Raw genomic sequence first — 27,281 nt, 5'->3', positions numbered from 1 at the left:
CTCTAGCAGAAGTGAAAAAGGCTCTGAAATGTACTCAAAGTGTAAAAGTAAAACGTCGCGCTCTTCTTTTCTCCAGAGTCAAGTCTCCCTTTCTGTTTGTTTCATCTTGTTACATCTTTTACACTCTTTTTGTCTTCTTGCATTTGATTACATTGTTTTCGACTTCTTACATGTTTTTTGTCTTGGTACACTGTTTTTGTTTTCTCAAGTATTTTATGTTGTTTTTGTCTTGTTAAATCTTTTTAGTTTTGTTTGTTTAGTCTTGTTATTTCTTTGTCCTGTTACATTTTTTTTGCCTTGTAACGTCTTTTTTTTGTCTTTATATTGTTTTTGTTTTCTTATATCATTTGCTTCTTCTTACATCTCATTATGTCATTTTCGTCTCGTTGGATCTGTGTTGCCTGTTTTGAAAAATGTAAGGAGCAGAAAGTACAGATATTTGTGTTAAAATGTAGGGAGTCAAAGTAAAAAGTTATGAGAAATAAATATTCAGGTAAAGTACAGATACCTGAAAAAGTACAGTGTCTAAATACTTAGTTACTTCCCATCTCAGTTACTTTCATTGAACAATTTTTTTCAACTTGAAGGTGATTTAAACACAGAAGAGAACCAACATTATTTTTACCTTTTTATTACCAAGAATACAAAAAATATCTACATTCACATACCACTTACTGTAGCATGACTGACCACATAGATTTCAAGTAAACTTCACTCAATCAAATTATCAAAATGTACCTTCACGTTCCTCGCAGTTTGTAAAATCCTTTTTTATCTTTTGGTGTTTGTGTTTTGCTGTTTTTTTTTTTCCATCCAAAACGTCTTTTTTTGTCCTTTTTACATTTGGCACTTAATGCAGATTATCAATGTCTCTGAAGTCCACAGGATTGGAGGATTAAGCCACATTTGTGTGGTGGCAGAAAAGCGACACAGTGTCTCTGACAGGACAGATCAAGCGTCATGGCCGTTGGACTCTGGGTGGCACGGTTGGTGGATCCGAAATTGAAAGGCGACTCGGTCGTGTGCTCGTCCAGGTGCGGGGATGATGTGCAGAAGTTTCCGCTGTGCCGCACATCTTGAGTTACGTTTGACCGTCTGCTGGGACACGTCCAGTTCCATCAGAAGATTTTCAAAAATGGCTTCTCTCAAATCTACGACAGTGCGTTAGGGCCATTATAGTTTAAAACAAAAAAGAGAAAAGATCACGGAGCTGAGGAACTCAGAATTTCCACGATTTAAGTTCTTAATTTATGAGAAAAAAACTTGGATACCGTTTGAGATTAATTAATTAATTAATTAATTAAGTTTTTGTCTTGTAAATTTATGACTTTTTAACATTTTTCTTGCATATTCACATCTTTAAGTTTTTTTTCTTGCAAATTTGTAAGTTTGTAATCAAAGAGAATATTCTAGTTTTTTCTTGTAAATTTGTCTTTAATCTCAGTGTTTTTTTTTCTTGTAAATCTACGACTTTAATCTAAAACAGTAACAAATTTACAACTTTAACCTCAAAGAATGTCCAAGTTTTTTCACACAAATTTACAACTTTAATCTCTTCTTGCAAATGTATGACTTTATATACTTTTAATTTATAATCTCAGAGAATATTTAAGTTTTTTTTTTACTTGTACAATTTCAATCTCTGAGTTTGTCGATTTTTTCTCATAATATTCCCCCCTCCTGCAGCTCTATGATTGCTTTTATTATTTTTTTTTAACCTTAAAATGGCCCTAATACACTGTCGTACAAATCCTCATGAATGTATAACTGCTTTATGTTTTTGGGAAAAAAAACAGTCACAATACAAATAGCTCAAAAATGATACAAAAACAATAATACAATAAACATATCAACCTGGAAAACCCACATGGGATTACACATCTCCATCTCCTGTGCTGGAGATACATGGAAAAACTCTTCATCACACGTCAGACTGAAAACAAGGGCAGTTACATCATGTATGTTACAACATATATGTGATCTTTTAAAGATTTTCCTCACAGAGCGGCAGTTTTAAGTACAGTGTTGTTTCGAAGTACCCAAATAAGTTAGCAAAAAATATAAATACAGCACGTGAAACAAAGAAATAAATTAAGACCTGCCACAGATGAAACAGAAAAGAACACATCTCGGGTTGCAGCAATGATTAACTCTGGGTTTTGCCTCCGTGTTGTGGCTTATCGGGTCGTATGAAAGCACAAACTCAGTGGATCAGCATTTCAGAGTTTGTCTCCCGTGTTGCAGTGAGTAAGGTAGTCCCTCTCGCTCGTTTTCATCTCTGGCATAAATCGCTCAACGCTTTGAACCAAACGGGCTCTGCCTGTGGCTGGGGCAGGCGGGGGAGTTAACATGTGCTTTGAAGCCGTTCCTTTGCGGACCCTGCGAGGCTGCCAATCCAGCCCGTCTCTGAAGCCCGTCTCTGGGGGAGATTTAAAACCGGCTCACACTGCCGCTGCGGGCGTCTCGTGCCTTCGAGGCCGTGGAGAATCGAGGCTTCGGCAGGAATTCAAGTGCTAACAGTCATGGATGTGAGCGTGAGCACATCCCGGCTTTATTGTGTCTTCCTTGTGCACACTTTTTTGTCTCTTTGTGTCCATTCTCTGATCTTTTTGTCTCTCTTTTTCTGCTTTTTGTCGGTGTGATTTATCTCAGATTAAAAAGGCAAACGTTTCTACCACATCGGAGGACTGTTTGTCTCCAGCACGCCGTACATCTCGGCGAGTTTTTTAAAGCGAGGCCCCCAGTCGTTGAGATAGTCGTACTCGTGGTCCGTATTGGACGTCCCCGACTGGAGCGAGCTGAGCGACTCGGCGACCGAGCCTTCCCCCTCGTAGGCATAGGTCTGCAGGGAGTCGTACGGAGGGGCGCAGGGGTCCACGTCAGCCTCCAGGAGCTTCGCCAGCACGTATCCGTGAACGTTGCTGTCCCCGCCGCCACCCATGACGCACGCCTGAGGGACGTAACGCGACAAGCTCTCGATCTCCGGCAGCATGTCCTGTCTCATCTTGCCCAGGTGGTGGTGCGCCTCGCGTGGGTTCCACATGGCGGCGATGTCGAAGGCCTCTGTGTCCTCCTCGCCGCCGCCTTCGTCGTCATAGCGCACGATGTTCTCGTGGACGTTCTCCTCCTCGTCACACAGGTAGGGCTTCTTACGGTGGGTGCGCAGGGAAAGCATGAGCAGAATCATCACTGGTCGAAAGGAGAGAGAAGAAAAAGATATTTTACTGTTTTAATTTAGTGCTTTTAATAGCAAAGAAGCAGAATTCTTATCTCTGAAACTCTGATCAATATTTTCTGACATTTTATGGACCAATCAACCAATCAATCAGAGGAAAAGTTATTGCCAGTTGAAAAATAGGTCTAAACATGTGTACATCATGTACATCTGTGCACTCCAACTGTTTTCTATAAATTAATTATAAATTAATGCATTTTAAAAGACATTTTTAACGATGGTTGATTGATTAACATCCCAAATAAACATAATGTTTTGATAAATAATCATCAGTAATGTGAAGTGAGTAAAGAAAACAACAGGAAAAGAAAACACTGATATCAATATCAAAAAGTTATTTTTTTTCCTCACTTTGGACTTTAGTTACAAGCCAAACGTGAAGCCACATGAACTCAAAAAGGAGAATTTCTTGCAGGAAAACCTTTCCTGGTCAGACTGCATTTCAAACTTTTGCAGCAGAATGTAAAAGTAGTGACCGAGGGCGAGCCTCGGGGCAGCAGTAGTCCTTGATTAAAATCACTGCAGCACTTTATTTACATGCTGACCTTTATTTCTGCTGGTGAGAGTGCTGCTTCCTGTTAAGTAAACCTCCCTCTAGTGTAAAATAATCAACCTTGAAGAAGAATATAAACATAAAATGAGCCAAAGCAATGAATCTGAATCTTATCAGGTTGTTATTTAAACCATTTTATCACCTCAGAAGTCTTAAACTCAACAGAAATTCTCGGTTTGACACACGACATACCACAGGAGCATTAAGAAGCAGCCAGCTGAAGCATCTCTCACTGTGAAATCACCGCTGCAGGATTAAATATGGGTTTCTTTTTGCATCTCGGCCAAAAGTCTAGCGTTCATTAGCACCAGCTGCCCTGTAGCATCACACTTTCTGTTCCCCCGGAGGCTGATATGGACCCACTTTATCTCTCTCTGCAGACCTGTAGCTGTGAGCACGAGGGCTCAGCTGGTTGACTCACTCTGCTCCGCCGAGACGAGAAGCAGCAGTAAATTCTGTTGAAACGTCTTCCGGTGTGAGCTCATTGTTTTCAACAGATGTGATAATTCTGATTTTAAAGGAGGAGTTTCAGAAAAATTCAGATATGACTCTTACTGGACAGAATGTTTAAATTAAATAAATAAAGTACAAATATTTGCCAGCATTAACCACAATGTTGCATAATATTTTTGTACAATATTCTTTGATGTAGTGAAGTTGAAGTATTCATTTGCATAAAATGGAAATAATTAAGTGCAGTGCCACAAGTTTGTATTTAAGTGCAGTACTCGAGTAAATGTACTTGATTACATTCCACCACCTGTTTCAAAAGTGGCTAAGAACTTAATGTGATAAATCTGTCACTGTCATCACCAGCAGTGGAAATAGTACTGAAAATCTGTACTCAAGTACAAGTACTGTTACATTGCTTCAATTTTACTCAGTTACTAGTAAAAGTAGTGGTGTTAGAAATAAAGGAGAAAGTACTGGTCTCAGAAACTACTGTAAACAGCAAATTTTGCACATTTTCCCTGACCAGTGGTTGAAAACACCAACAATTATTATTCAGTTAATCAACTGATTAATCATTAATACTTTGTAAGATACAAAGCACATTTTTTCCCCTGATTTTCATTTTTTTCTTTTTTTTTTTGTTTTCTCATTTTATGTCTAAGTTTGATTGTCCTTACTCAACAAATGAATGAACTTTTAGGTGACATAGTTTCAGATTAAATATCTTTATAGGGCCAAAGCCCTCTGGTGTCTCTCACAGCTGCAGGTCATAACTCACCCAGCAGGACGAAGATGCAGGCCAGGATGGCGATGAGCGCTCCTCTGCTCAGGCTGGCGGGCAGGCTGTACGCCTCGGCGTTGCACGACATGACGTTGCCCTCCTGGTCGCAGCTGCACACGCGGATGGTCAGTGTGCTGGTGCTGGTCTGGACCGGCTGCTCGCCGTCTGACACGAAGATGGGCAAGTAGAAGATGGTCTGGTCCTGCTGTGACCAGCCTCCGCGACGCGTCAGGATCCACGCTGTGTTGTCTGGGAGGAGACAAAGAGGTCACGGAAAAGACGAGTTAGTGACTCAAACATCTGACTTTTACAGACAACAGAGGTTGGGGTGGAAAAAAAACCTGTGAAATGTTCTGATTATTTTACATTTTCTTCATTTATTTATGTGTTCACTCATATTTTCTGATGGTCCACAGAAAATTTAAGACAGAATATATTTCTAGGGTTCAATAATCATAATATTTTACTTTATTTTATTTGACTAAGAATAATATTTTGTCTAAATAGCAAGATGAGCCTTTGAAACCCACAGTGTGCAATTATGGCCAACAATACCAAGTATATGACTGAGTTTTACTGATTAATAGACAGAAATTAAACTAGATTTCCCATACCGGGAGTTGAACCCGGGCCGCCTGGGTGAAAACCAGGAATCCTAACCGCTAGACCATATGGGACTTGTACACCTTCAAGATGGTCCACATGAATCAGAATACTTCTAATAGCTAAATCTTGACCTTTGCCTACAGACTCTGCATTAGTATATAGGTATCTGTTCATAGAGATTATAAGGGACACACAATATTACCTTTATAAATGCTGAAAAGCAGTGCTATAATCATACAAGATGGATTTTCTTAAGGTTAACTAAAGTACACATGATCTTTATAGTGCAGCTGGAGGACAGTCCAGATGTTTTCTCTACCTTGATTGTCTCTCAGGGTGAAGTTGGGGTTGTTGGCGGCCTCTGGAGCCAAGCTGTAGTAGAAGTGTTGTCCACCGAGGGGCTCGTCTGGATCCACCGCCGTCACTGTCTGGATCAGCTGGATGTCACATCAACAGACACAGAGTTAGATCACAGAGGAAGAGAGCTTTGGTTGGTACACAGTCAAACATAATCAATATAAGCTACTTATTTGTAGCCTGTGGAGAAAGTTCCCAGACTCCATTGAAAAATCAAACAATTTTGTGAGTTTTTGAGTTAAAAGAAACTATATAAACTTTGTTAAACACTGTCCATGACAAATTCTTAATCATTAGGGTTTTCTTGTAAATTCGGCAAATATTGTACACTCAGGTATTCTTTCTATGTGTATTTTGAAGATATTTTGTATGTAAAATCTTTATCTCCAAAGTAACTACAGTGAAAAGTAAAAATATAGGTATTTTTCTCTGGAGTTTGGTGGAGTAGACGCTTAAAGCAGCAGAAAATGCACCTCAAACTTTGTATTTCAGTTTTGAGTTTATGTGCTGAGTTTTCTTCCAAACACTTGTGATTCTTGATGCTGTGATGTTTCACGTTATAATGTCATATGTTTGGTTTCTCCGTACCTGCCCCGCTTTGGCGTTTTCACACACATAGGCCTCCAAGTAGTGCGTCAGCGAGGGCGGATTATCGTTCACGTCCGTGATCTTCACGGCCACCGACACGCTGGCGATCTGCGTGGGGTTATCTGCAGGGACACACACAGACACACAAGAACAGCTGGTCAGGAGCTGTAAGACACGTTGATGGACTCAGATAAATGACTCTGCGAGGATCCTGCTGAGCTCACTTTGCGCCTCTCTTAATCTTCCCCTCATTTACGGCGAGCCCGCGGCACATTAGAGCTCCTCACGCTCAGATTACAATTCTATTATTCTCCATTACCAATCGCCAATTTGCATATCTTAACCAGCTGTGTAATAGGCAATAGAAACGCAATTAGTGGGCAGTAACTACTTTCTCAGGTTTCATCACATGATCGATCAATCAATGGTGTGACTTTGGCTCTGGAGGTCGACGCTCCATGTGGCCTCGTGTTCCTCTGCATGAGTGTGTGTGTTTGAGGGTCGGGATGAAGTATTTAAATATCGGTGCTGTAACTTTGCTGACGTTTCACCCTCGTGAAGTAAAATCAGTGGTGTGAAAATCTATTCGAGATGAAGTGCAGCACGAAGCAGATCAATTAAAACCTGAATATTGATTGAGCTGCTTTAAACAAATGAGAGTTTTGTGAAAAAGAAAACATCTGGACAGGTGTAGATAATAAAATTAATGATGGCTGAATTACATTTAGCTGCTTCAGTCATGAATTGAAAAGAACAGAGCCATTGTTAATGTGATTTTCCTGCAGTGAAAACAGCTCATCAGCTCCTTTTTAAATGCAGGACTAAGAGAAGTTTGTAATTATGAGATCTTTTCTTCCAATAATTATGTCTAATTATGATATAAGGTCTTCACTTTGTGTGTGTGTTAAAAAATAAAATGATTTTTCTTGTAAAATAATGACTGTGTCATATATTTTGAGTGTGGTTCCTTGACAAACAAAGTTTGTTTCCTTATGCATTTGTGACTTTAATCTCAGAAAATGTCAGAGTTTTTTTTTTCTTGCAAATTTATGATTTAATCATCTCAGAAAATATCAAATTTTTTTTCTTGCAAATTTACCATGTTAGTTTCAGAGAATTTTAATCTCACAGAATATCCAAGTTTTTTTCTTGCAAACTGACCACTTTAAACTCAAATAATATTTGCAATTTTCCTTGTAAATGTGTGACAGTAATATTCCTTTTTAAATTTATCACTTTAATCTTGGGAATTCTTTCCCAAGTTTTTCCTCTTGGTATTTCATATGACCCCCCTCTCCTGGCTCCAATATATTATTTTATTTTTTATTTACCTACATGTCCCTAATACTCATTGACATGTATACAAAAAAGAGTGTTAACGCCCTTTAATTAGAGGTGGGCGGCCCAACTCACTGAGCAAATTACACATAATTTTTCTCAGAAATTACATCTTTGTTCTCAAACCCTCAGATTTGATGTTTTCCTCCAACACACAGCGTGAAGTCAAAATATAAATTGGCATAAACGCCTTTCAAAGTGTGTCTGAAAAGTGAAAGTGGAAGAAAGTTACTTCATCAGATCAATCAGTTTTATTTTGTTCCAGGTAATTTTCCTCCTCCACGCTGTTTCTGTCACTTTTGTCTCTCTACCTGCGCCCTCCGTCCTCTTCGCCATCTCCGTCACATCTTTAATCAGCCACCATGCGAAAAACTTATTTAATTAGTCATTAATTCAATTACCATCTCCTCTTAGGTGTGACTACCTAACAAAGAGACAAACAGACAAACAAAGGATGAAGGTGACTTTCGGTGCCACCAGCTGTGTGCAGATCTGCAGGGCATCTCCTGCTCTACATTATGTAACTCTGCAGGAGTTGTTTTCCAAAATCACTGCCTCTGTGTTTGTGCAAATATATTCACCCATCTGTTGTTTCTGGGCCTTTTGTCTCCATGAATCTCCTTTTTATCAAGTCACTTTTGTCTGTAACTGGAGTCAGTATCATCGTGCTCGTGTATTTATTTGGTCCAAACTGCAAAAATAAGTAATTGAGGTTTAATTTAATCAAAAGGACTGCCCATTGTTCGGAAAGCCCATTATTCTGAAACCCCAATGTCCTAAAAAATGTCCCAGTGGGCCGAAAGCCCATTTGTTGGACAGTCTGTCACCCTCAAAAAACTAAAGCCCACTCCTCCAGAGTCCCAGTGATCTGAAAATACACACACTCCCTGGAATTTTTTGTCCTTAATATCTTCGTCTATTTTGACGTGCAAATGTCAGCTGACCTTTGGCACCGTGGAAACAATAGTCAGGTGATGTTTAATATTTTAAAACAATCCAAGCTTGATTAGCTTTAGGAAAAGATCGTGGTTTGGGTTAAATGAGTATGTTGGTATGGAATTTCGGAGCAACAGGCCTTTGAAGAAATGGGCGTTTTACTTTGGGACAATGAGCTGTCGCACGAACGGGATGAACTCTGCTACTGTATTTTAATGTTGGTCATAACAATGGCATTAGGAGAGCTCAATATTTTTGAGAAACATGGGACTAAACTGTCGGTGAGAAGAATCGTAGTCGACCACATTCTCGGCTCAGGATGAACGTATCGCAGGATCGTTGCAACGTGGACATTTTCTCGTGCAACATAGTCCCCAGTGCAGTTAGCTAGTTAGCTCAGTTAGCAGTCCTGTTAGACTGGGACGCAGCCTGTTTGACAACTGGGAATAAAGTACCAAGGGGAATTAACGTTACCGTGGTTGTGACCCGCCTTTGATGAAGACACAGCAGGTTCAGGTGGGAACAGGAGGCAGGAAGCGACTGAGGACGTTTGTAGCGACTTAATTTATAAATATATAATGTTATGCATCATGTTGATAAATTAGAGTGTTTGTTTTGTGAAACTGAAAGATATTTATTCCTTGTTTTGAACAATGACACAAAGTAACTAAATGTTCAGTCTCTTTGCTGGCTGTCATCCTGTCCCTCGTTTTGGTCTATTTGTAATTTCTAGAAACAGATTTAAATATTTACATTGCATTGGCATGAAATGAAGAAAAATGTATAGTGAGGAGATGTGTGCGCAACTGTGTGTGACGTACTCATCTCCATGGCGAGGACAGTGATGTTGTGCCAGCCGATCTCCTCTCGGTCCAGGAAACGCACCGTCATCAGCGACCCGGAAGTGATCTCAATGTAGAAGTACTTCTCGGGGTCGCTGGACCTCTCGATGGAGTACCTGGTGACAAAATGACACGTGGCACATCAGTGCTGAATAAAAACTGCACCTTTGTGTGTTTTTTTATGGGGGGCTCGTAATCCTGTCTGGGGGAGTCGGCACGCTCATGCACACAACACACACACACAGCATGTGCAGCGTGTGTGTGTGTGTGTGATAAGGCATCAGGCAGCAGGTTCTGAAGGCACAAACAGAAGAAGAGACTCCAGTTATGAAGCTTAATCACAGTATCTGCCTCCTCTGCCAAACTGATGCCGGGGACACGCAGACCTGCAGTGAGCCGCCGCCGCTGCCGCCGCCTCGGCTCATCTCCTGCCACCGCCGGCCGCTTTCCAAAACACTCCACTGAGAGCGACATGCAACACACACACACACACACACTCATACAGAAAGAGGAGAGGAGGAGAAGCAGGAGGGTGTGGAGCACATCCTCTTCCAGGCTGTGGAGCAGAAACCTGTTTATGTAACCAGGAGGTGTCCTGTGTTCACACATGGACTGAATTCAGCTGCAGCAGCATCACGCTGCTCCGTTTAGACGTCTGTCTGCATCAGAACAAATCACTTCCAACAGAAATGATCGATTGATCAGCCGATAATCAAACAGTGTTATTTACCGAGTAAAAATGCCAATCATGATCTGGCTTCTGAGAGGTGAAAATTCCTTGTTTTTTCACTTGAATATCCTTGGAAAATGTGATTTTCTTCACTGCTGTTTGGACAAAATTCACAAACCAACAGCTTTATATTCTGAGACTTCTCCTTCTAAAAATATATAGATTGTTTACTTGCTGTCTTCTTCATCCTCTCTGTGGTACGAAACAGGGACTCACTTATAAAAAAAAAGCAAAACAGCTCCATAGCAACAGGAAACAAGATGCTGAAATGTGACGATCTTTCAATAACACTTTCTTTGAAGGGGTGAAGACTGACATGACCACGAATGAGTCTTTAAGAATGTTTATGACTGTTGTAGAGCTGCAACTAATGATTATTTTTATTGTCTCAGAGCAGACAAAGCCTTGCGGACGCCCTGCGACCCCCAGGACCTGGACCTCAGGTTGGACAAAGAAACAAACAAAAGATGTAACTTTGGTCTTTTGGGAGCAAAAAAAAAGCACTTTTACGCACACACACACTGATGCACACGCTCTCGCTTATTTTATTTAGTTGATGTTGTTGCTTGACTTATATAGCATACTTTATGTTTGCTCTTTGACTCTATGGTTGCTTGTTTGCTCACTTTTGTGGATTACATGTGTACTTGCTTATGCATAATGAGATTCCTTTTATAAGCCAACCTGCAACCGCAGCCAATTTCATGGCTGCCAGCTGATGCGATTTACTGGACCAATTCCAAAACCTCTGCACCAATTAGTCATTTAGATCCCAGAATATGTAGAAGTAGAGCCCAGGTTTAAAACTACCAGAATTATCCTTTAATGATTCTTGAGATTCTCAAGAAATTGCGTTTTCTTGCAGCATGGTGATGTTGGAGTCACAGATATTCTCTGCATCTTTTGGGGAGAAAATCTTACACAAGAAACCTGAAAGTCTGAACCAGGTTTCACGTTTTTCTTACATTTTGTTACATTTGATGCGGTTAGTTTTGGTTTCATGTTGCAAACACATCCTGTCATCATCACCTATGTGAGCTGCGTCCCTCTGTACTTGCAGTTCATTTGGTTTTGATTCGTTGTTCAATTCAGTTCCTCTTTTTTTCATCCTCTTAGAAAATAGTGTGGGAAATTGTTTTAGTTTCAACCTTCTCTTCCTCTCCTCATGCGGATGTCATCCTTTTTCCAATTCTGATGATAGCCTGCCAGAACTTCCTGTAATCGGTCCTAAAATCTGAACAGCCCCCGAAAGAAAGTTTTTCACACTCTGCACGAACTGAACCTCGGCTCTTTTTCATCCAGACTAAGCCCACCTCTTTTTTGGCCAAGTTTCAGCTGCTCGGTCTGGAGGACGTTTCACACCCGTAACTTTGGTTTCGGATCAAACTGAAAAGTCCGAACCAATTGAGGAAGGTGTGAAAAAGCCTTTAAACAAGATTAAAAGCCTCATGAAACACTAAAACTCCTCTTTCATGTGTATTTTTTGGAATTAGAAAGGACCTTTTGATGAGATTTACATGCTGAACTGCCTTTAAATGACTAATTAGCATTTAAAAATAACCTTTAATCATTTCATAAAAGACTGGTATTGGCTACTGATACATTAGAGTCACTTTATCAGTGTGTGTGTGTGTGTGTGTGTGTGTGTGTGTGTGTGTGTTCGTGTCCGTAGGGTTGTTTGCAGTGTGTGTTTCGGGAGCAGTCGTGACTGGCACATCCACGCCTGGCAAGGATCTCCCTGAAGGATCTCTATTAATATCGCAGCTCCACAGTCATGAGGAGGGGCTACTGTGTGTGAGAGAGTGTGTGTCAAATAGCAGGTGATGTGTGTGTGTGTGTGTGTGTGTGTGTGTGTGTGTGTGTGTGAGTGTGTGTGGTCCACGTGCCTGCCTGCCTGCCTGCCTGTGTGGGTTCAGATGTATCTGCCAGTCATGCTGCTGTGGGTAGAGGACGCAGAGAAGTAAAATGGAGATGAGACAGACAGAGACTGAAGGTCACCTGCTGCTTGTTATCTGTCATCTCATGTTGTTGCTGCTGCTGCTTCAGTATCTTCGCTGTCACCCTCAGCTGATTCTGATTCCTCAGCTATCTGCTCACTCTCCTCCCGCTTCCAAAACCGGCTTTCTGAAAATCTCTCCGGCTGATTCACCGCCAGGATCCGGGAGCCGGCTCTGAGGATTCAGACTGGAGCTTTAGCTGCATCAGTGGCTCGCTGCTCTGATTCTCTTCAGGAATGACAGAGCTGTTGCTTAATTGTCATCAGAGGAGCTCCTCAGGCATCAGATGGTTTAGAGCCACGGCCCCCAACATGGAGGTCGAGACCATCAAAGAGTTGTGGTAGCACGCAATACAGGAAAGTTTTATGACATGTCAATTTAGGAGCCAATTACAGACAAACTAGCTGAATGGGAACATCTGTTTTTTGGCCTTTTATGAAATGTCTTTGAATTAAAACAAAACTAAGTGGCCACAGTCACGCTCACAGCTCTGAGAGGCTGCAGTTGGAAATCATTTGAGCTCTTCCTGAACAGTTTTCACAATCAGCAGATGGATTTATTAGTAGTTCGGCTTTTCAAATCAGGCTAAAGTCACATATCTGCTGCTCTCAAAAAACCCTCTGGTTGGTTCGTTTGCTTTCAGACCACAAACAAACTGCACAGTCTGGAGGGAGTTTTGTGGATCCATCCGGACAAGTTAAGGAGACCTCTACTGCAGAAACGTCTCAACATACACAAAGTAGCTAGCAAGCTAACATCGGTGTGCAGGGACATGTTTAAGTGTTGCTAGGCAACAGCCCAGTCCCAGTTAAGTTGCAGAAATATTTGAGCCAAATAAATGAATAAATAAAGACAGAAATCATAATCTCTTGTTGCTTATAACAGTTAATTAGGGCTGACAGAAAGTAAACAGGATGATGCTGCTGCTGCAGCTGCAGGACGAGGACAGAGCGCTCAGTGCTTCAGTTCTAGCGCTCGTGCGGAGCAGTTTGTCCTGCTGTGATAAGCTGCGTCCAGTTTGTGGAGCTAAAGAGAGTCAAACTGTTGAATCACACTTTAGATGATCATGGCGAGTCTTTCTCTCTGCAGCTTGTTCTCCATGTGAATCCACGCTCTGACCGGGCGCAACAGGTCAGAACGACGCATCAAAGCACAATATGGAAATCAATATATTTTTTGGTAATCGACATCGATTACGTCGACGAATCACCCCAGGTCGTGCTGTTGGACTGAATATCATCACAGCCGTGATGATATTCAGTCCAACAGAGCGACAAGCGCTGCTTAATTTTAAGCCTGATTCTGTGTGACGTTGCGTCTGAGAAACAGTTTCCTTCTGTTCTACACACAGCTTCATACTGAACCGGACTGATTTGACCATCCAGTTTTGTTGACTTGCTCAGATTTTGTTGATTTGGTCAACAATTCTGCACAGGTTGTTTTCTTATTGACCAGACTCTCTATGCTGTTCCTGTCTGACTCTGTGCAGCTTGATGCAGCCACTGTAAAAAATCAATGCTTCAGAGACATGTTGCAGTGTATCTGGTGGAATCACAAGTACATTAGATACTGATGTTCTGAAAATAATGAAAAATACAGGGAGAGGGCAGGTTCTCTGCAGATACAGCCACTGGCATGCATTTTTAGTGGGTCATAAGTGATGATTGACAGGGATTATGTAAGTCCATACATTGTGTTTTTTAAGGAAAATGTTTCATATTATGCCTTTAAGTAAATAATCTTTTCATCTAAGCAAAATGTTTACATTTCTCTAACAAATGAGTGCATTTCTTAACACATAAAACATTTGCATTGATGATTTTTTAAGTATTTTAAATCTGGCCACGGTTGCATCTTGTTCATTGCATTTGCTGCCACTATTCTTCACATCTTGGCGTGTTGTTGCCACCTGTGTCTGAGGGAATAGTGTGACAGTATTGGCAGGAATGTGTGCCTGTGCACATAAATAAAACAAGGACCCACTCACAGACAAGCAGCTCACGCGAGGAACCTTTCATCGTCCAACTTTAAAGTGTTTTTCCTTCCAAAACGTCCACAATAGTATGAAAAATGTAGTGCCAAGAGCACATGCCCTATTTCTTTTTTGCTAAAAACCCATAATGCAATGCTTCTAGAGAAATAAATTACAGCTGTGTGACACTTGACTTGTCAGGGAAGGAGAAAATGATGAAGATTCATGGGTGAAATCTCAGTTTCCTGCTCACTATTGACTGTTGTTTGTGGAGAGAATGAGTGAATGGGGAAGAAATTTCGGACACAGCACTTGAGATAAACTGCTGAGTGTCCATTCAGACAGAGCAGCAAACACACACACTCAACACACACTCAACACACACACAGACAAGCAGCCATCGTGTCATCTACACCCGTGCACTACTTTTAGCCCTAATCGAGGTTGTAGAGCGGACAGCTGGGACGGGGTGCAGCGTGTGCCATGTGAAACACTCATTCACTGCCGCAGTCATTGATTCCTTCAGATGATTAATAGCCTAATTAAAGGCTTTATGTCTAATTAGTTTATGAGAGGTGCAGTCTGGACAGCAAGCCCACCACACAACATCTGTTCTGCTCGAGCACAAAACATACTCTCCGGTAATTGAGAGCAGTGGAAGTCCTCTTCTCGCGTCTCGTCTCTGGGTGCTGGCTAATTGCTGGATGTAGAAACTTGTCAGGGTTGCTATTAACATTATTATGTTTATCCTCCTCATCCTCGCCTCCATCAGCATCAGCTGTCCCACCATGGAGCTCTTAAACACACACGTGGATAAATAGAACCTGTAGTCGCTGCCTGCAATGAGGAAGGCATGTTGTGCTGCTGCCCCCTGCTGGTGATCAGCTAACATTGCATCCACAGAGCCACAAAACATAAATTTGATCCCCACTGTCTGCCTCTTCCTCACTACTCTGAATTAAAGGGAGAGTTTGGAGAATTTAATGTGGGGTTTTATGATGATGTTCCTACAGAAGAGAAGCTAAGCAAAGCTGCAAAAGGTATTTTAATCACTTAAAAAAGGTTCAGCACAGAACAAAATTTATATAAGTTTAAATTTACACTATATTAAAATTATTTTCAGCACATTTCTTTAGTGTCAGGCAACCATTTTTTGCTGGGAAACCTCTGTTATATAAGCCGGCGTTCCCCAACCTTGGTCCTCAGGGACCTCTGTCCTGCATGTTTTAGATGTTTCCCTGCTCCAACACACCTGATTCACATGATCAGCTCGTCATCAAGCCTCTGCAGAAGCCTGACAACAACCTGATAATTTGAATCAGGTGTGTTGGAGCAGGGAAACATCTAAGCCAAATATAGCTCTCTCCAAACCAACCAAACTCCATAGGAAAAATGAGTAATTTTACTTAGCAGAACACAGGAGTTGCTGGTCTACTGCTGCCTCAGTCTGTCAGTTTTTTTGTGTTACTGTATCACTTTGGTGTTTTAAAATGTTAGTTTGGTTTCACCGAAGTCACACAATAACACACAGCGGTGGACCACCAACTCCTGTGTTCTGGAAGGGGAAAATTATTGATTTCTCCTATGGAGTTTGGTTGATTCGGAGAGCACAATATTTGGCTTATCTAAGAATGTTTTTCTGTTAGAAAAAGCTGTCTGAAGGCAAAGTAAAGTGGTGAAAATATTCTAAAATTAGTGTAAACTTAAAGTAATGTTTCTCCAAACTGCCGTCGACTGTTATAGTAATACACTGACTATCAATAAACACAACGCCATATCAAATAATCCAAACCATTCCTTTAATAAATTCAGCTAATGTCTTAATAGCTGTAACGGCCCACCCATGTGTCTTGTTTTGTTCACCCAGAGACTGGGTGGGTCGTCAGTGAGACTGGTTGCACCTGAGAGTTGGGAGGAGCCAGAGGGTATAAAAGAGCTGCTCTCCTTAGACTCTTCTTTAGACTCTCTCTGGCTGGGCTGCTGCTACCATTCCTCATGGCCGTCTTACCATATTAGTTTGGGTTTGAATCCTTATTTTCAGCTGTCATACATACACCCATTTCCACCCACACGTGCACTGCACTACTGATTACATCTCATCTCTTTCTCCACATTATTTATTTGGGTTTTTCAATAAAAAATCCAGATCATTGATCTTTTTGTGTGTGGACTCCCTCCTTTTGTTGCAACTTTGAGCCAAGCTGTAACATAGCACTTAATTTGATCGACTTGCATATGCTTTACTGGTATTACAGCCTTTCCCAGCATGTACTGGGGTCACTCTCACACACTGAAATTTCTTCAACCGAGCTGACTTTTCTGTGTTTTTATGTACGAATCATTTGTACTCGTTTAATTTAGATATTGACGAGACACATTCTGCAATTTTCCATTATCATAATGAAATGTAATGACAGCAGCTAAACAGCAGACAGTTTATTTTATTGTTCATTTCATTGTTTATTCATTTTTAATTGAATGAGTCGTCAAATCCATACTTCTTTTGATGAGGTTCATATTTACTTTGTTTGTCACCTTGGTTCAGTTTTCTGACAGCAGCTCGTGAACGCAACACCTTCAGGCTGCCAATTTTCACGGTCACCTTTACCAACTAATAATGTTTAATTGAAATAATTTACTTTTCTCATTTAAATAAACATAAACCTTTGAGTTTTATAAACCCTAAAAAAGCATTTCAAAAATTGTTGAGGAAACTAATTGAGGGTAAAGTGAAAAATGGGTAATAATTTAATATTTTAAATTGCAACCAGATAATGACAAATCAAGTTCACAGCTCACTATAAACTATTTTGACACAAGTTTTTTGGTGTTTTCTAAAATTAAAAAATTAAAGTTTAAAGTTATCAATATTATATCGTATCATGACATGAGACTAGATATCATGATTGATTTTGGTTATACCGTGATTTGTCATAAGTCTTTTGTTTTCCTGGTGTTAAAAGCTGCATTACAGTAAAGTGATGTAATTTTCTGAACTTACCAGACTGTTCTGTCTGTTCTATTATTTGACCACTTACTGATGTCTAAAAATCTCATTGGCTTAATATCTTGTGAATGCACCAATAGTCATCCCTACAATATCGTCATAATATTTGGTCAAAAATATTGTGACTTTTACTCATTTTATCATCTCAGCCGTCCCTCCACCTCCTAGAGTCAGTAAGACTTACATGACTTCTCCTTCCCCTGTGCTCTGTGAAGTAAAATCACTGTTTGCCAGTGGAGTTTGGTTGCTTTAGAGACAGCGATATTATGTAAAAGGGAACAATTTTTGAAATACTATTTACCAGAAACTCCAGTGTTCTGGGAGGTAACTGACTATGGATGAGTACCTCATACAACCACACTTCAAAAAGTCTGAACTATTCCTTTAACATGCAAAAACACTAGTTTGGCCTTGTGAAAAATAAAGAAAAAAACAGACTTTAAGTTGATGATAGAGACCTTTGAACACAACTGTATAATTCACATGATTTATAATTTAGATTAATTTGTCTTTGGTGTATTTGAGGTATTAAATTTCCTCTTCAGACCATAAACTGTAGGCTCAGTCAACTTTAAAATAACATGTGCATTAAATATGTTTGTAGTGAAGCCAGGACTCACAGCTGATTGGTTCTTTTGGAAAGCAACAGGACAGCAGGTTGAAGCTACAGTCCCCACGTGAAGCCGGGACAGTGTTGTTTTGTTGTTTTCCCTCACCTCACAGTGTTGTTGGCAGCGTCAGGATCCCTCGCCGACACGGTCTTCACCACCGTCCCAATCTCAGCGTCCTCTGGCAGCTCGATGTAGTACGCCGGCAAGTCAAACAGCGGGGGCTCGTCCACGTCCTCCACGCTCACGTGCACGATGGTGACGTCCTTGAAGGGCCCGCGGTGGCGTAAGGACGGGTCCACGTTGGTGTTGGCGCCCTCCACCTTCAGAGTGTAGCTGGGTTTGCTCTCAAAGTCCAGCGGCTGGAGGGTGAAAACACATAATGGCATTATAAAGATTAAACCTTTCAAAGTTACTGCAGCAGTTTTAAGTGCAAATTAATCTTTGCTGTCAGAAAAAAGAAAGAATCCCCTGCAGGACTGAATATATAGTGGGACAAAGTGATGAAGGATGCTTAGGAATGGCAGAAAGAAGAAATCAAGACAGATGTTACTTAAGAAAGTGAAACAGTTCACCCCAAAATTAAAAATACACCCTGAAAGGCTCCTTCATCACACAGGGACAAAGACACAAAACTCCCTTGAAAAATCTGGCAATTTAATTTTTCCTTGAGAAGGACAAACATGACATAACTTCTAAAGTTCTGTCTATGAATCACTCCTGAGTTTTACTCTTTTCTGGTTAATTCGGCACTAAAATCAATACTTTTAAAGGGAAAGTTCACCCAAAATCATAAACACATATTTTCCCTCTTGCCTGCAGTGCCATTTATCAATCTGCATGGTTTTAGTCAAGATGATTCCACTCATCTAAATCAATATTAATCAGAAAAAAGGGCTTTTACAGATTATTTTTTCATGCATTTATCTCACTTTGAAGCCGTTATGATGTATGCTTAGCTAATGTAATTTGTGGTTTATTATAAAAAAAAAAAATCACAAAGTTACAAAACTCCATTAAAAAAAATCAATAGTAATTTAATTTTTTCTTGACAGGAACAAAAATGACACGACTCTAAAAGTGCTGTCTGCAACCCAGTCATGATTTTAAGTGTTTTGGGGTAAATTCAGCACTAAAATCAATACTTTTAAAGGGACAGTTCACCCTAAAATCAAAAATAGTGTAGTCTAGATAGTTGCTGGTTCCAGATCCTTAAATATGAGGATTTGCTGCTTTTCTTTATCATTTATGACAGTAAATGAAGAGCCGTTCGAGTCTGGACTCTTTATTGGACAAAAAAGTAGTTTTTGTCATTTTATAGACAAAACTTGCTTATATCTGTCTGTGTTCTGCTTTTACTGTAACTAGCATGCCTTTAAACCATGATAATTGCTGATTTCTTAATTTTTATATTGATTTTAGATTGCCAACTTTACATCTGGCCAGGGAATATTAGCCTTAATATTAGCCTTTTGCCTAATACTGGCACATTTAGAGATTTTTTTTATTAACATGCACCGTCTCTGAGAAATAAATGAAATAAATAAACAAATAAATAATACAGAATCTTCAAATGCCTAAAGTAAGACTTGTTTTCTGATTCATATTAATTCTGATACTAGGAAAGATTAAGGTTAAAATCATCAATATCATCTATTTACTGTGACTTGTAACACAGATAATTATATATATATATATATATATATATATATATATATATATATATATATATATATATATCCTTTGTCAGTTTTCCTGTGTACCTTTTTCACCGTGATGATGCCAAACAGGTTGGTGGGGTCGGTGCTGATGTCAAACGTGTCCCTCCCATCTCCATCGATGATGCTGTACTTCATCTCAGCATTGACCCCGATGTCCCTGTCCTTCGCCCAGATCCGACCCACCACTGACCCCAGAGGAGCCGACTCGGGGACGCTCATCTGATACAACCCTGAGAGAGAAAATAAACAAGAGTGTGATCATCAGCCTGTCACACCTTCATTCATCCTCTAGAGGGAGCCAAACCTCTTCCATCACCTGTACGGCTGCTGTCTCCTCTCAAAATCACATCTCAGACAGCTTAAAATAAATGGCTCCATAAACGCCTCACAATTGGGTTATATACTGTCTCGCGGGCCGGCTTCAATTTCATCTACCGTTTAACCTCAAAGAAGAGGTGACAGCTGCCCAATTTGTGGCGCTCCCTGCAGTCCAAAGTGAAATGCCTGCACATTGTGCTTGACAGAGGGGAATCCCTGAAGCTCTTCACAACCGATCAAAGTTCTATCGAAGTGATGGCGCTAATTGGTGGGAGACTAGTGACAGAAATGGAAGAGGGCGGCGGCGGCGGGTGTTTTTCTTTGTCTTGGAGCGAAGCCACCCGTCGGCGGACAGCTAGACAACCCCTGACCTCAGGAAGACGGTAATGAGAGGAGCAGAAATGGGGATAATCAAAGAGACAGCATGGGGCGACCAGTGGCTGAGGGAGGAGGCCATGGGGGGTAAATGGCCGGGGACTGGTGGCCAGAAGTGGACAGAGGGAGGAGGGCAGAGGGGCTAACAGCCTGCATGCCTGAGAGACACGAGCTGCATAGCTGAAGAGCCGTCCATGCTAAACAGAAAACTGTCCTGTTGTTTGCGTCTTTGAATATAAGTGTTCACACATGTGGCGGACAGATGCTGCAGCCTCATGTTTTACCGCACGCGTGACACGCGACTGTGGCGCATGCAGCTGAAACACATGACCACAAGTCAGGGATCAACCCTGAAACAAAACAGCGAGTTCTTTTTGAAGTTCAAGTTAACTTCAGGGTCGTTTCAGGGCTTCGGCTTGATGTTTGTGGTGCGTTAAAGCCGCAAACGACTGCATGCAAGCACAAAGATTTAAAAATACAGGAGGCTCATGGTTCAGTAAAATATACAGCAGACGGTTCACTGTATACCCATAATAATTTAAAGGGAATACTGTAGAAGCAGGCAGAGATTTCTGGCACAACTTCACCTACTTCCAAGCTGCAGAGCAGGCGAAAAGGCCTCAAAAAGGTAAAACTTCAGCAACACTTGTAGACTGAGGAACAACTTTATTTTCAGACCAATCCATCGAATGGGATGACGCTGATGAAGACCTGCGCCAAAATTCGTTGTTCTGAAAATAAAGTTGTGTTACATGCTACAAGTGTTGCTGGAGTTTTACCAATTTTAAGGGAAAACTCATGATGCTTTTCTACAAAGTTGGAATAAAATCAAACTTGTAGGTTGTAGGTGCAAAATGCAGATAAAAGAATCTTTTATTTTTATCTGCATGACTCTAAACTGAATAATAAAATAATACATAGAGTATATGAGAATGTCCTCATGAAGATAAAACATTTGAACTTTTTCCAAATACTTCAGGTGGCTTTTTTGAACAATATACACTTGTCTAAATTCTAAAGTACTTGAGCTTGCAGACTGCAAACATGTTGTTTCACCCTCCCCTTCCAAACATCTAGGACTATCAAAAGAGACATTTTTGGCTGAAAAATTGGAGCTGCATCTATTCAATTCTCTATTTTCCTCTGAAACTTTTTTAGATTTGCCACCCATAGCTAACCGAGAGAGTCTTAAGACAGAATTTAGAGAAAAAAAGACGTTGAGCTGCCGCATGTGACAGCAAAACACAAATGGTCATTTCTTGAGTCAGTGTTGGTTTGTCCATTCTGGGCTACTGTAGAAATATGGCCGTACAACATGGCAGCTAACAAAAACACAACGATTCTTGTTTTCAGGTGATTATAGACTGATGAAAACATACTTAAAGAGTATTTCACTTGATCGCTGCCATATTTTACCAATACATACCCATAACCTTTACACACTGGACCTTTAATTGCATCCTCCAACATTTAACTTCAGCATTTGTTAACCAGAACTGTCAATTAACAGCAAAAAATTCAGTGGTTTCAGTTTCTCAAACCAGACCATTCGCTGATTTCCTCTGTTTTTTATTGCTGTCAACTGAACATTTTTGGATTTTGCACTGTTGGTTGGACAAAACAAGACATCTGAAGACGTCACTTTGGACTCTTCCACTATTTCCTCACATTTTCTGGACTTCTGGAGGAGAAGCCAAATCACACTCCTTCAGCACTACAACTTTAAGTGCTCATCTTTAAAATCTAAAGAACAAAGAGGGACAATCTGCATCTGCAAGTGGGCTATTATTATAAGAGCAGGCATAATAACACATCTTTTCAACTACAGACTTGATGGTCTCTGCAATTAGGTGGAAAAAAATATGGGCGAATGTATCAGCAATTGGCCAAAATGGCTTGTAAAGTACCAGTAATAATCTAATATTGTGTATTCCTGCTGCAGATTAATTAATACCAAAAACAATCTTTAGTTGCAGCCCTCATGCACACCTAATTTAGTCACACCTGATCAAATTTAATTCATATTGAAAACAATTTTTTAGCTCCATGATGCATTTGGTCAAACTTTTGTGTTGATCTATATCATGCCACAATATATTCTTTCAGCACTGGATTCACCCTCACCCTCACCCTTCCTCCACTGTTGAGAAAAACTGCTCCAAACTTTTAAAAGTTAGTTTCTTTTCCAGCTGTAAGAGCGTCAGGAGGGATTATAGAAAGGTGATGTGGGTTCAGGTGGAGCAGAGAAGAGGGTGAATCAAGAAATAAACTAAAACATGAGAATAATAAAGACAGAAATGATGTCCGTGTCTTACTCTGGTCAAACATGGGCGGGTTGTCGTTGATGTCAGTGAGCGTGATGTTGACTGTGGTGGTACCGGCGAGGCCCCCCAGCTGGCCGCCCATGTCCTTGGCCTGGATGACCACGGTGTAGTTCTCCCTGGTCTCCCGGTCCATGTCTGCCAGGGACACACGGACCACGCCTGAGGACAGACATCAAGACAGACAGAGAGGGCAGAGAGAGACCCACGAGGTGAATTAAAGGTCAGCGGCAGAGAACTGGTGACACAGATTGGGGTCATGTGTCCAAGCGATGGTTTCCTGGAATGTCAACGCTCTCGACGGAGCGGACAAGAGGCTGCATGAGTGATTTATAATTAAACCTGTCATTCATTTAAAGCCTCTGGTTCAAAGACAACTTCATTATTGTGCTGCAACAGAGAAAAACATTGACTCACTGTATTCCAGACACTCGACCTTCTCCCACAATTTCTATAAATAAACTCTGCCTCGTCATGGATAATATATATGTATTATATGTCTGTGTCATTCTTGTTCGTGTCTCCTTCAACTCTGTCCAGTGTCTACTTTTCAAAGCAACATGTTTTCAATTTGCAGCTATGAACTCCAGTAGAATGCAATAGATATCATCCTCCAGTGCCTACCTTGGTATTTTTGCTTACTGTGATGTCATTTCCTGGAGTTTCTTCAAATGCTTTAATCTCTAAAATCTGTACGACCTTAACTATACAGTAATGTAAGTGAATAAACTGTAATAATTCGTAAAAGTATTGAAATCATGTCATAAATAGAAAAAAAAATACAAAATATTTTGATTTTTTGAAGGGATACACACATTCTTCATCCAGCATGCAACATTTTGCGCCTCTCGACTCGTCCCTTTAGTGTAAGTTCACGCTTAACTAAGCTTCAACTTGTGCACAAGAGAAGCTGGGAATCAAACCTTAAATCTTACAGCTAATATTCAACCTGCTGTACAACCTGAGCTATAGACGTACCACAACATACCATGCCATAACGTACTGTACTGTAACATACCATAACAATGCAAACCGTGATGTAATGTAAAGTAATGTAATGTAGCATAACATACTGTGCCATACTATAATGTAACATACTGTACTGTAATGTACCATAACATAATGTGATGTACTGTACCATAATGTACCACACCTTACCATTATGCAAAGTACCGTACTATAATGTACTGTACAGCACCATAACGTACTGTACTGTAACGTAGTGCAACATACCATAACGTCCCCAGTTTCCTTTTTAAAGGATAAGGGGTTTAAGGTTACCTGGTAAAAATAGCAGAATTTATTGATATGTAATTGGGTTTTACATGTGTGTGACAGAGAGGTAAGAAAAAAATGACCGTGACAGGAGTCTAGTGCAAAGAAAAATCAGTATTTTATGTGGTATATATTTCGATCTAAAGTAAAAGTAAATCCAAACTTTGACAATAAACTGAAGGACAGCAGCTTCTAAAGGGCCTAATATATCTATTGGACTGGACAGTTAGCTTGAGGCACACTGTAACTGTAAAATAAACTGTTCACTCTGTAACAAACTTAAGCTTGACACTAAACCTTCAAGGATGTCTGTTCTCAGTGTCTTCTCCCTGTTGTCTGGATGCTATCTGTACACTATTATCAGCAGTACATTACTGTATTACCAGAGACAGTTTTGCCAGATGCAGCAGAATCAGACCGAGGTCAAGTGTTGTTTTGTGCTGAAGTGTAGGAAAAGGAGTGCATGTAACCGCGCAGAGGGTTTGAGCTATATGTGTTAAAGTTTTACACCGTGTTCCCACCAATAAAAGCCTCAGTGCTGAGCTTATAGCCCAGTCAGGCGGGCTGATTGATAGCTGTAGAGCCACTTGTGTTTTGGTGATGGATGAACCTACAGCAGCAGCAGTCTGAGTGGCTGCTGATGGGCAGCGCAGCCTGAGAGGTTTGGCAACAGATTTCTGTGCTGACAAACAAGGAAATGAGGCAGCTGTGGTAAACAATGCCCACTGACTCTCTGCTTTTAGGAGACTAATGGATTTTTGGAAGTGGTGGCTTGAGTTATGAATGATGCTGCAGCGTCGCAGTTAGATATTAAAGCTCAAGGAGTTTCAGCTCCTTATTTACTATTTTTTTTGTATGTGGACACCTATTCATTTTACTTATGTTTTTAAATATGTGGACACTTTTCCACCTTGCTTAATTTTTTCGTAAACACTTTATAAATCATTAATAAGATGTTATAAAACAGATAAAAGGGTAATTGTGACCTGTTGCTTGCCAACATTTTGGGATATAAAATTAGCATATTTAATTACTAGATTTATACATACGTATTTTCTCATGTGCACTCTCCTTTTACAGAATATGAAAATTGCATCTTTCCTAAACAGTTAACATTTTGCGATGATGATTGTTTGTTACAGTAATTTATTCAGTTTATTTGTATGTAGAATACGTTGATAGGATGAGGGATAATCTGCTGCTATAACAGCCTCCACTCTGCTGGTTTCAGGGATTTGCTCCCATTCAGCCACATGTGCATCACTGAGGTCCAACACTGATGTTGTTGCTGTAGCATCAACATTTTCATTTCACTGAACTAAGGGGCCAAGCACAAAGCAGCCAGAATTATTTTGTATTCCCCTGAATATGTAAAAACTTCAGCTCTTAAATTGTCTGTTAAAGGAACAGTTCAACACAGAATCAATACCACTGTTATGTATTGCATTAAGTATGGCGCATGAGACAAGAAGTAATTAGCTTAGCTTAGCATTAAGACTGAAAGCAGGTGCTTTCCAAGTAGCTTGGCTTTTTTTCTGTAATTAAAAAAAACCCATTTATTTTCATGTGCAGATAAAACACGAAGATGCGCCATGTGACTTTGTGAGCTTTACAGCTTTAGTTGTTTTTAACTTTCCGCCTCCTTCAAGTCCTTATGCTAAGCTAAGCTAACTGCCACCTGATTCCAGTTCAGTGCTCAATGCAGAGACATGAGAGTAATATATCAATCTTCTTGTCTAATTCTTGGCAACACAGAAAATAAACTTAATGATATGTTGATATGATGTGCTGCAGCGATGACATACTTTTGTATGTCAGTTGGAAGTTAGCATCGCTCTGGTCACCTTGACAAAAGCCTCTCAGATTTTTCAATTGGCTTTTGGGTTATTGCAGAAAATAAACCTTAATTCAGGGAAGTAATCAAAAACCCATCCAAAAAACCAATTGATGAGGGAACCTAGCTGCAAAATGCCAACTTTTAGATTTTAGGACTCATTCCTGCAGCACCCTATTGCACCTTTTGCTAAATTATTGTAAATGTTTGCAGTAATTAAACTAAAACATGCAAACCCATTGTCATGGTTCCAGGGTTAAACCTGTGAGCTTTCTCTTTTGAGACAGCTCCTCAAAACCACTTCATCAAGAGCAGCTGCCCACTTTATTCTGGCCTCATTTCTCAACAGAGAAATCACACTTTGAGGTTAGCACATCTTTTTTGTTGAGTGCAAGGAGTTTGAGATACTGCAAGTTGTAACAAAAGAGCGCCGTGTTTCAGTCAAGTGTTCGGTAGTCTCATAGCAACAACAGGAGCCATGCTGAGCTTCCCACATTCAGAGCTGGTTGGTATACACAGGGGCTTAAAGTGTGGACTGCTAAAATCAGACTGTGGTGCAATTATGGCGTGGTACAGTGTTAGAAACAAGGTGGGGAATTAACAGTAGCTGTCAGCAAAGTGTTAGTAAATCCTGACTGTCAGTGGTAGTTTGTCGATTTTAGCAGGTCATCTAACATCATTCATACTTATGAAACATTCATTTGGAGCTCATAAAATAGTTAAAGCGGCTGGTGAAGTTTGAAATCCATCAGACTCTATATGAAATGGAGAAAAATGCTGGTTTCCCTGGTTACAGAGGGAGTTTTTCAGCATTTGTAAGGTCGTACCACTCTTGGCGTCCACTGAGAAGTAAGGCTGGCCCTCCAGGATGCTGTAGACCACACGGGCGCTGTTGCCATACGTCGGGTCGTCTGCGTCTGTGGCGGTCAGCTGGATCACAGATGTTCCTGGATAAACACAGAGGAAAAGGTGAGGAGGACCCAAAGTACTCTTGTATTAATGTAAAATTATATAGAGGAAATCTGTTTACTGCTATATACTGGATAATTGGTAAGGGTCATACCAGCATGTTCCAATATTGTAAATAATTACATTAATAGTAATAATAAAATATCATAACCTATTTAGGTTATTATTTAGGTTATATGAAAATGCATTTTAATCATACTTTTCTGATACATTTATGTGAATATTAAATATGTTTCATAGGTCTAATTTTTATTTATTTATTTTTTTTAACAAGAACAAGCTCAAAATAAGTATATAGTAATAATATAGTTATGTTTACAATGATATGTTGAGGGGTACAACTGTCTGGTTTTCCCAGAAAGAGAGGGCATCCCTAAATGAAACAAATAAATAATTTTGGTTTGAGTTTTTTCATCTGTGTCTGGAATTAACTATGCTTATTTACTGCACAGTAAGGCTTATGAA

The 27,281-nt window shown here is 40.2% G+C and overlaps 1 protein-coding gene and 1 non-coding gene across 2 annotated transcripts in view; both read right to left on the bottom strand.

Moving 5' to 3' along the window:
- Window positions 1-1,698: 1,698 nt before the first annotated feature.
- LOC146307799 (cadherin-20-like) overlaps window positions 1,699-27,281 on the bottom strand; it is a 40,560-nt gene continuing 14,977 nt past the window's right edge. Inside the window, exons 4-12 of the mRNA XM_084746951.1 lie at window positions 26,675-26,794; window positions 22,733-22,900; window positions 19,767-19,954; window positions 18,112-18,365; window positions 9,669-9,805; window positions 6,574-6,695; window positions 5,948-6,065; window positions 5,020-5,271; window positions 1,699-3,189 (exon numbers count right to left, since the gene is read on the bottom strand). Of these exons, the coding sequence (XP_084603077.1) occupies window positions 2,672-3,189; window positions 5,020-5,271; window positions 5,948-6,065; window positions 6,574-6,695; window positions 9,669-9,805; window positions 18,112-18,365; window positions 19,767-19,954; window positions 22,733-22,900; window positions 26,675-26,794 (1,877 nt within the window). The 3' untranslated portion in view covers window positions 1,699-2,671. The remainder of the gene's footprint in view (window positions 3,190-5,019; window positions 5,272-5,947; window positions 6,066-6,573; window positions 6,696-9,668; window positions 9,806-18,111; window positions 18,366-19,766; window positions 19,955-22,732; window positions 22,901-26,674; window positions 26,795-27,281) is intronic.
- On the bottom strand, window positions 5,628-5,699 carry trnae-uuc (transfer RNA glutamic acid (anticodon UUC)). Its single transcript has one exon. It is a non-coding gene; the product is annotated as a tRNA-Glu (tRNA).

Source organism: Lutjanus erythropterus, chromosome 21, assembly GCF_056507025.1.
Source record: "Lutjanus erythropterus isolate fLutEry1 chromosome 21, fLutEry1.hap2, whole genome shotgun sequence".
Lineage (NCBI taxonomy): Eukaryota > Metazoa > Chordata > Actinopteri > Lutjaniformes > Lutjanidae > Lutjanus > Lutjanus erythropterus.
This window is presented reverse-complemented; position numbering and strand designations above follow the sequence as displayed.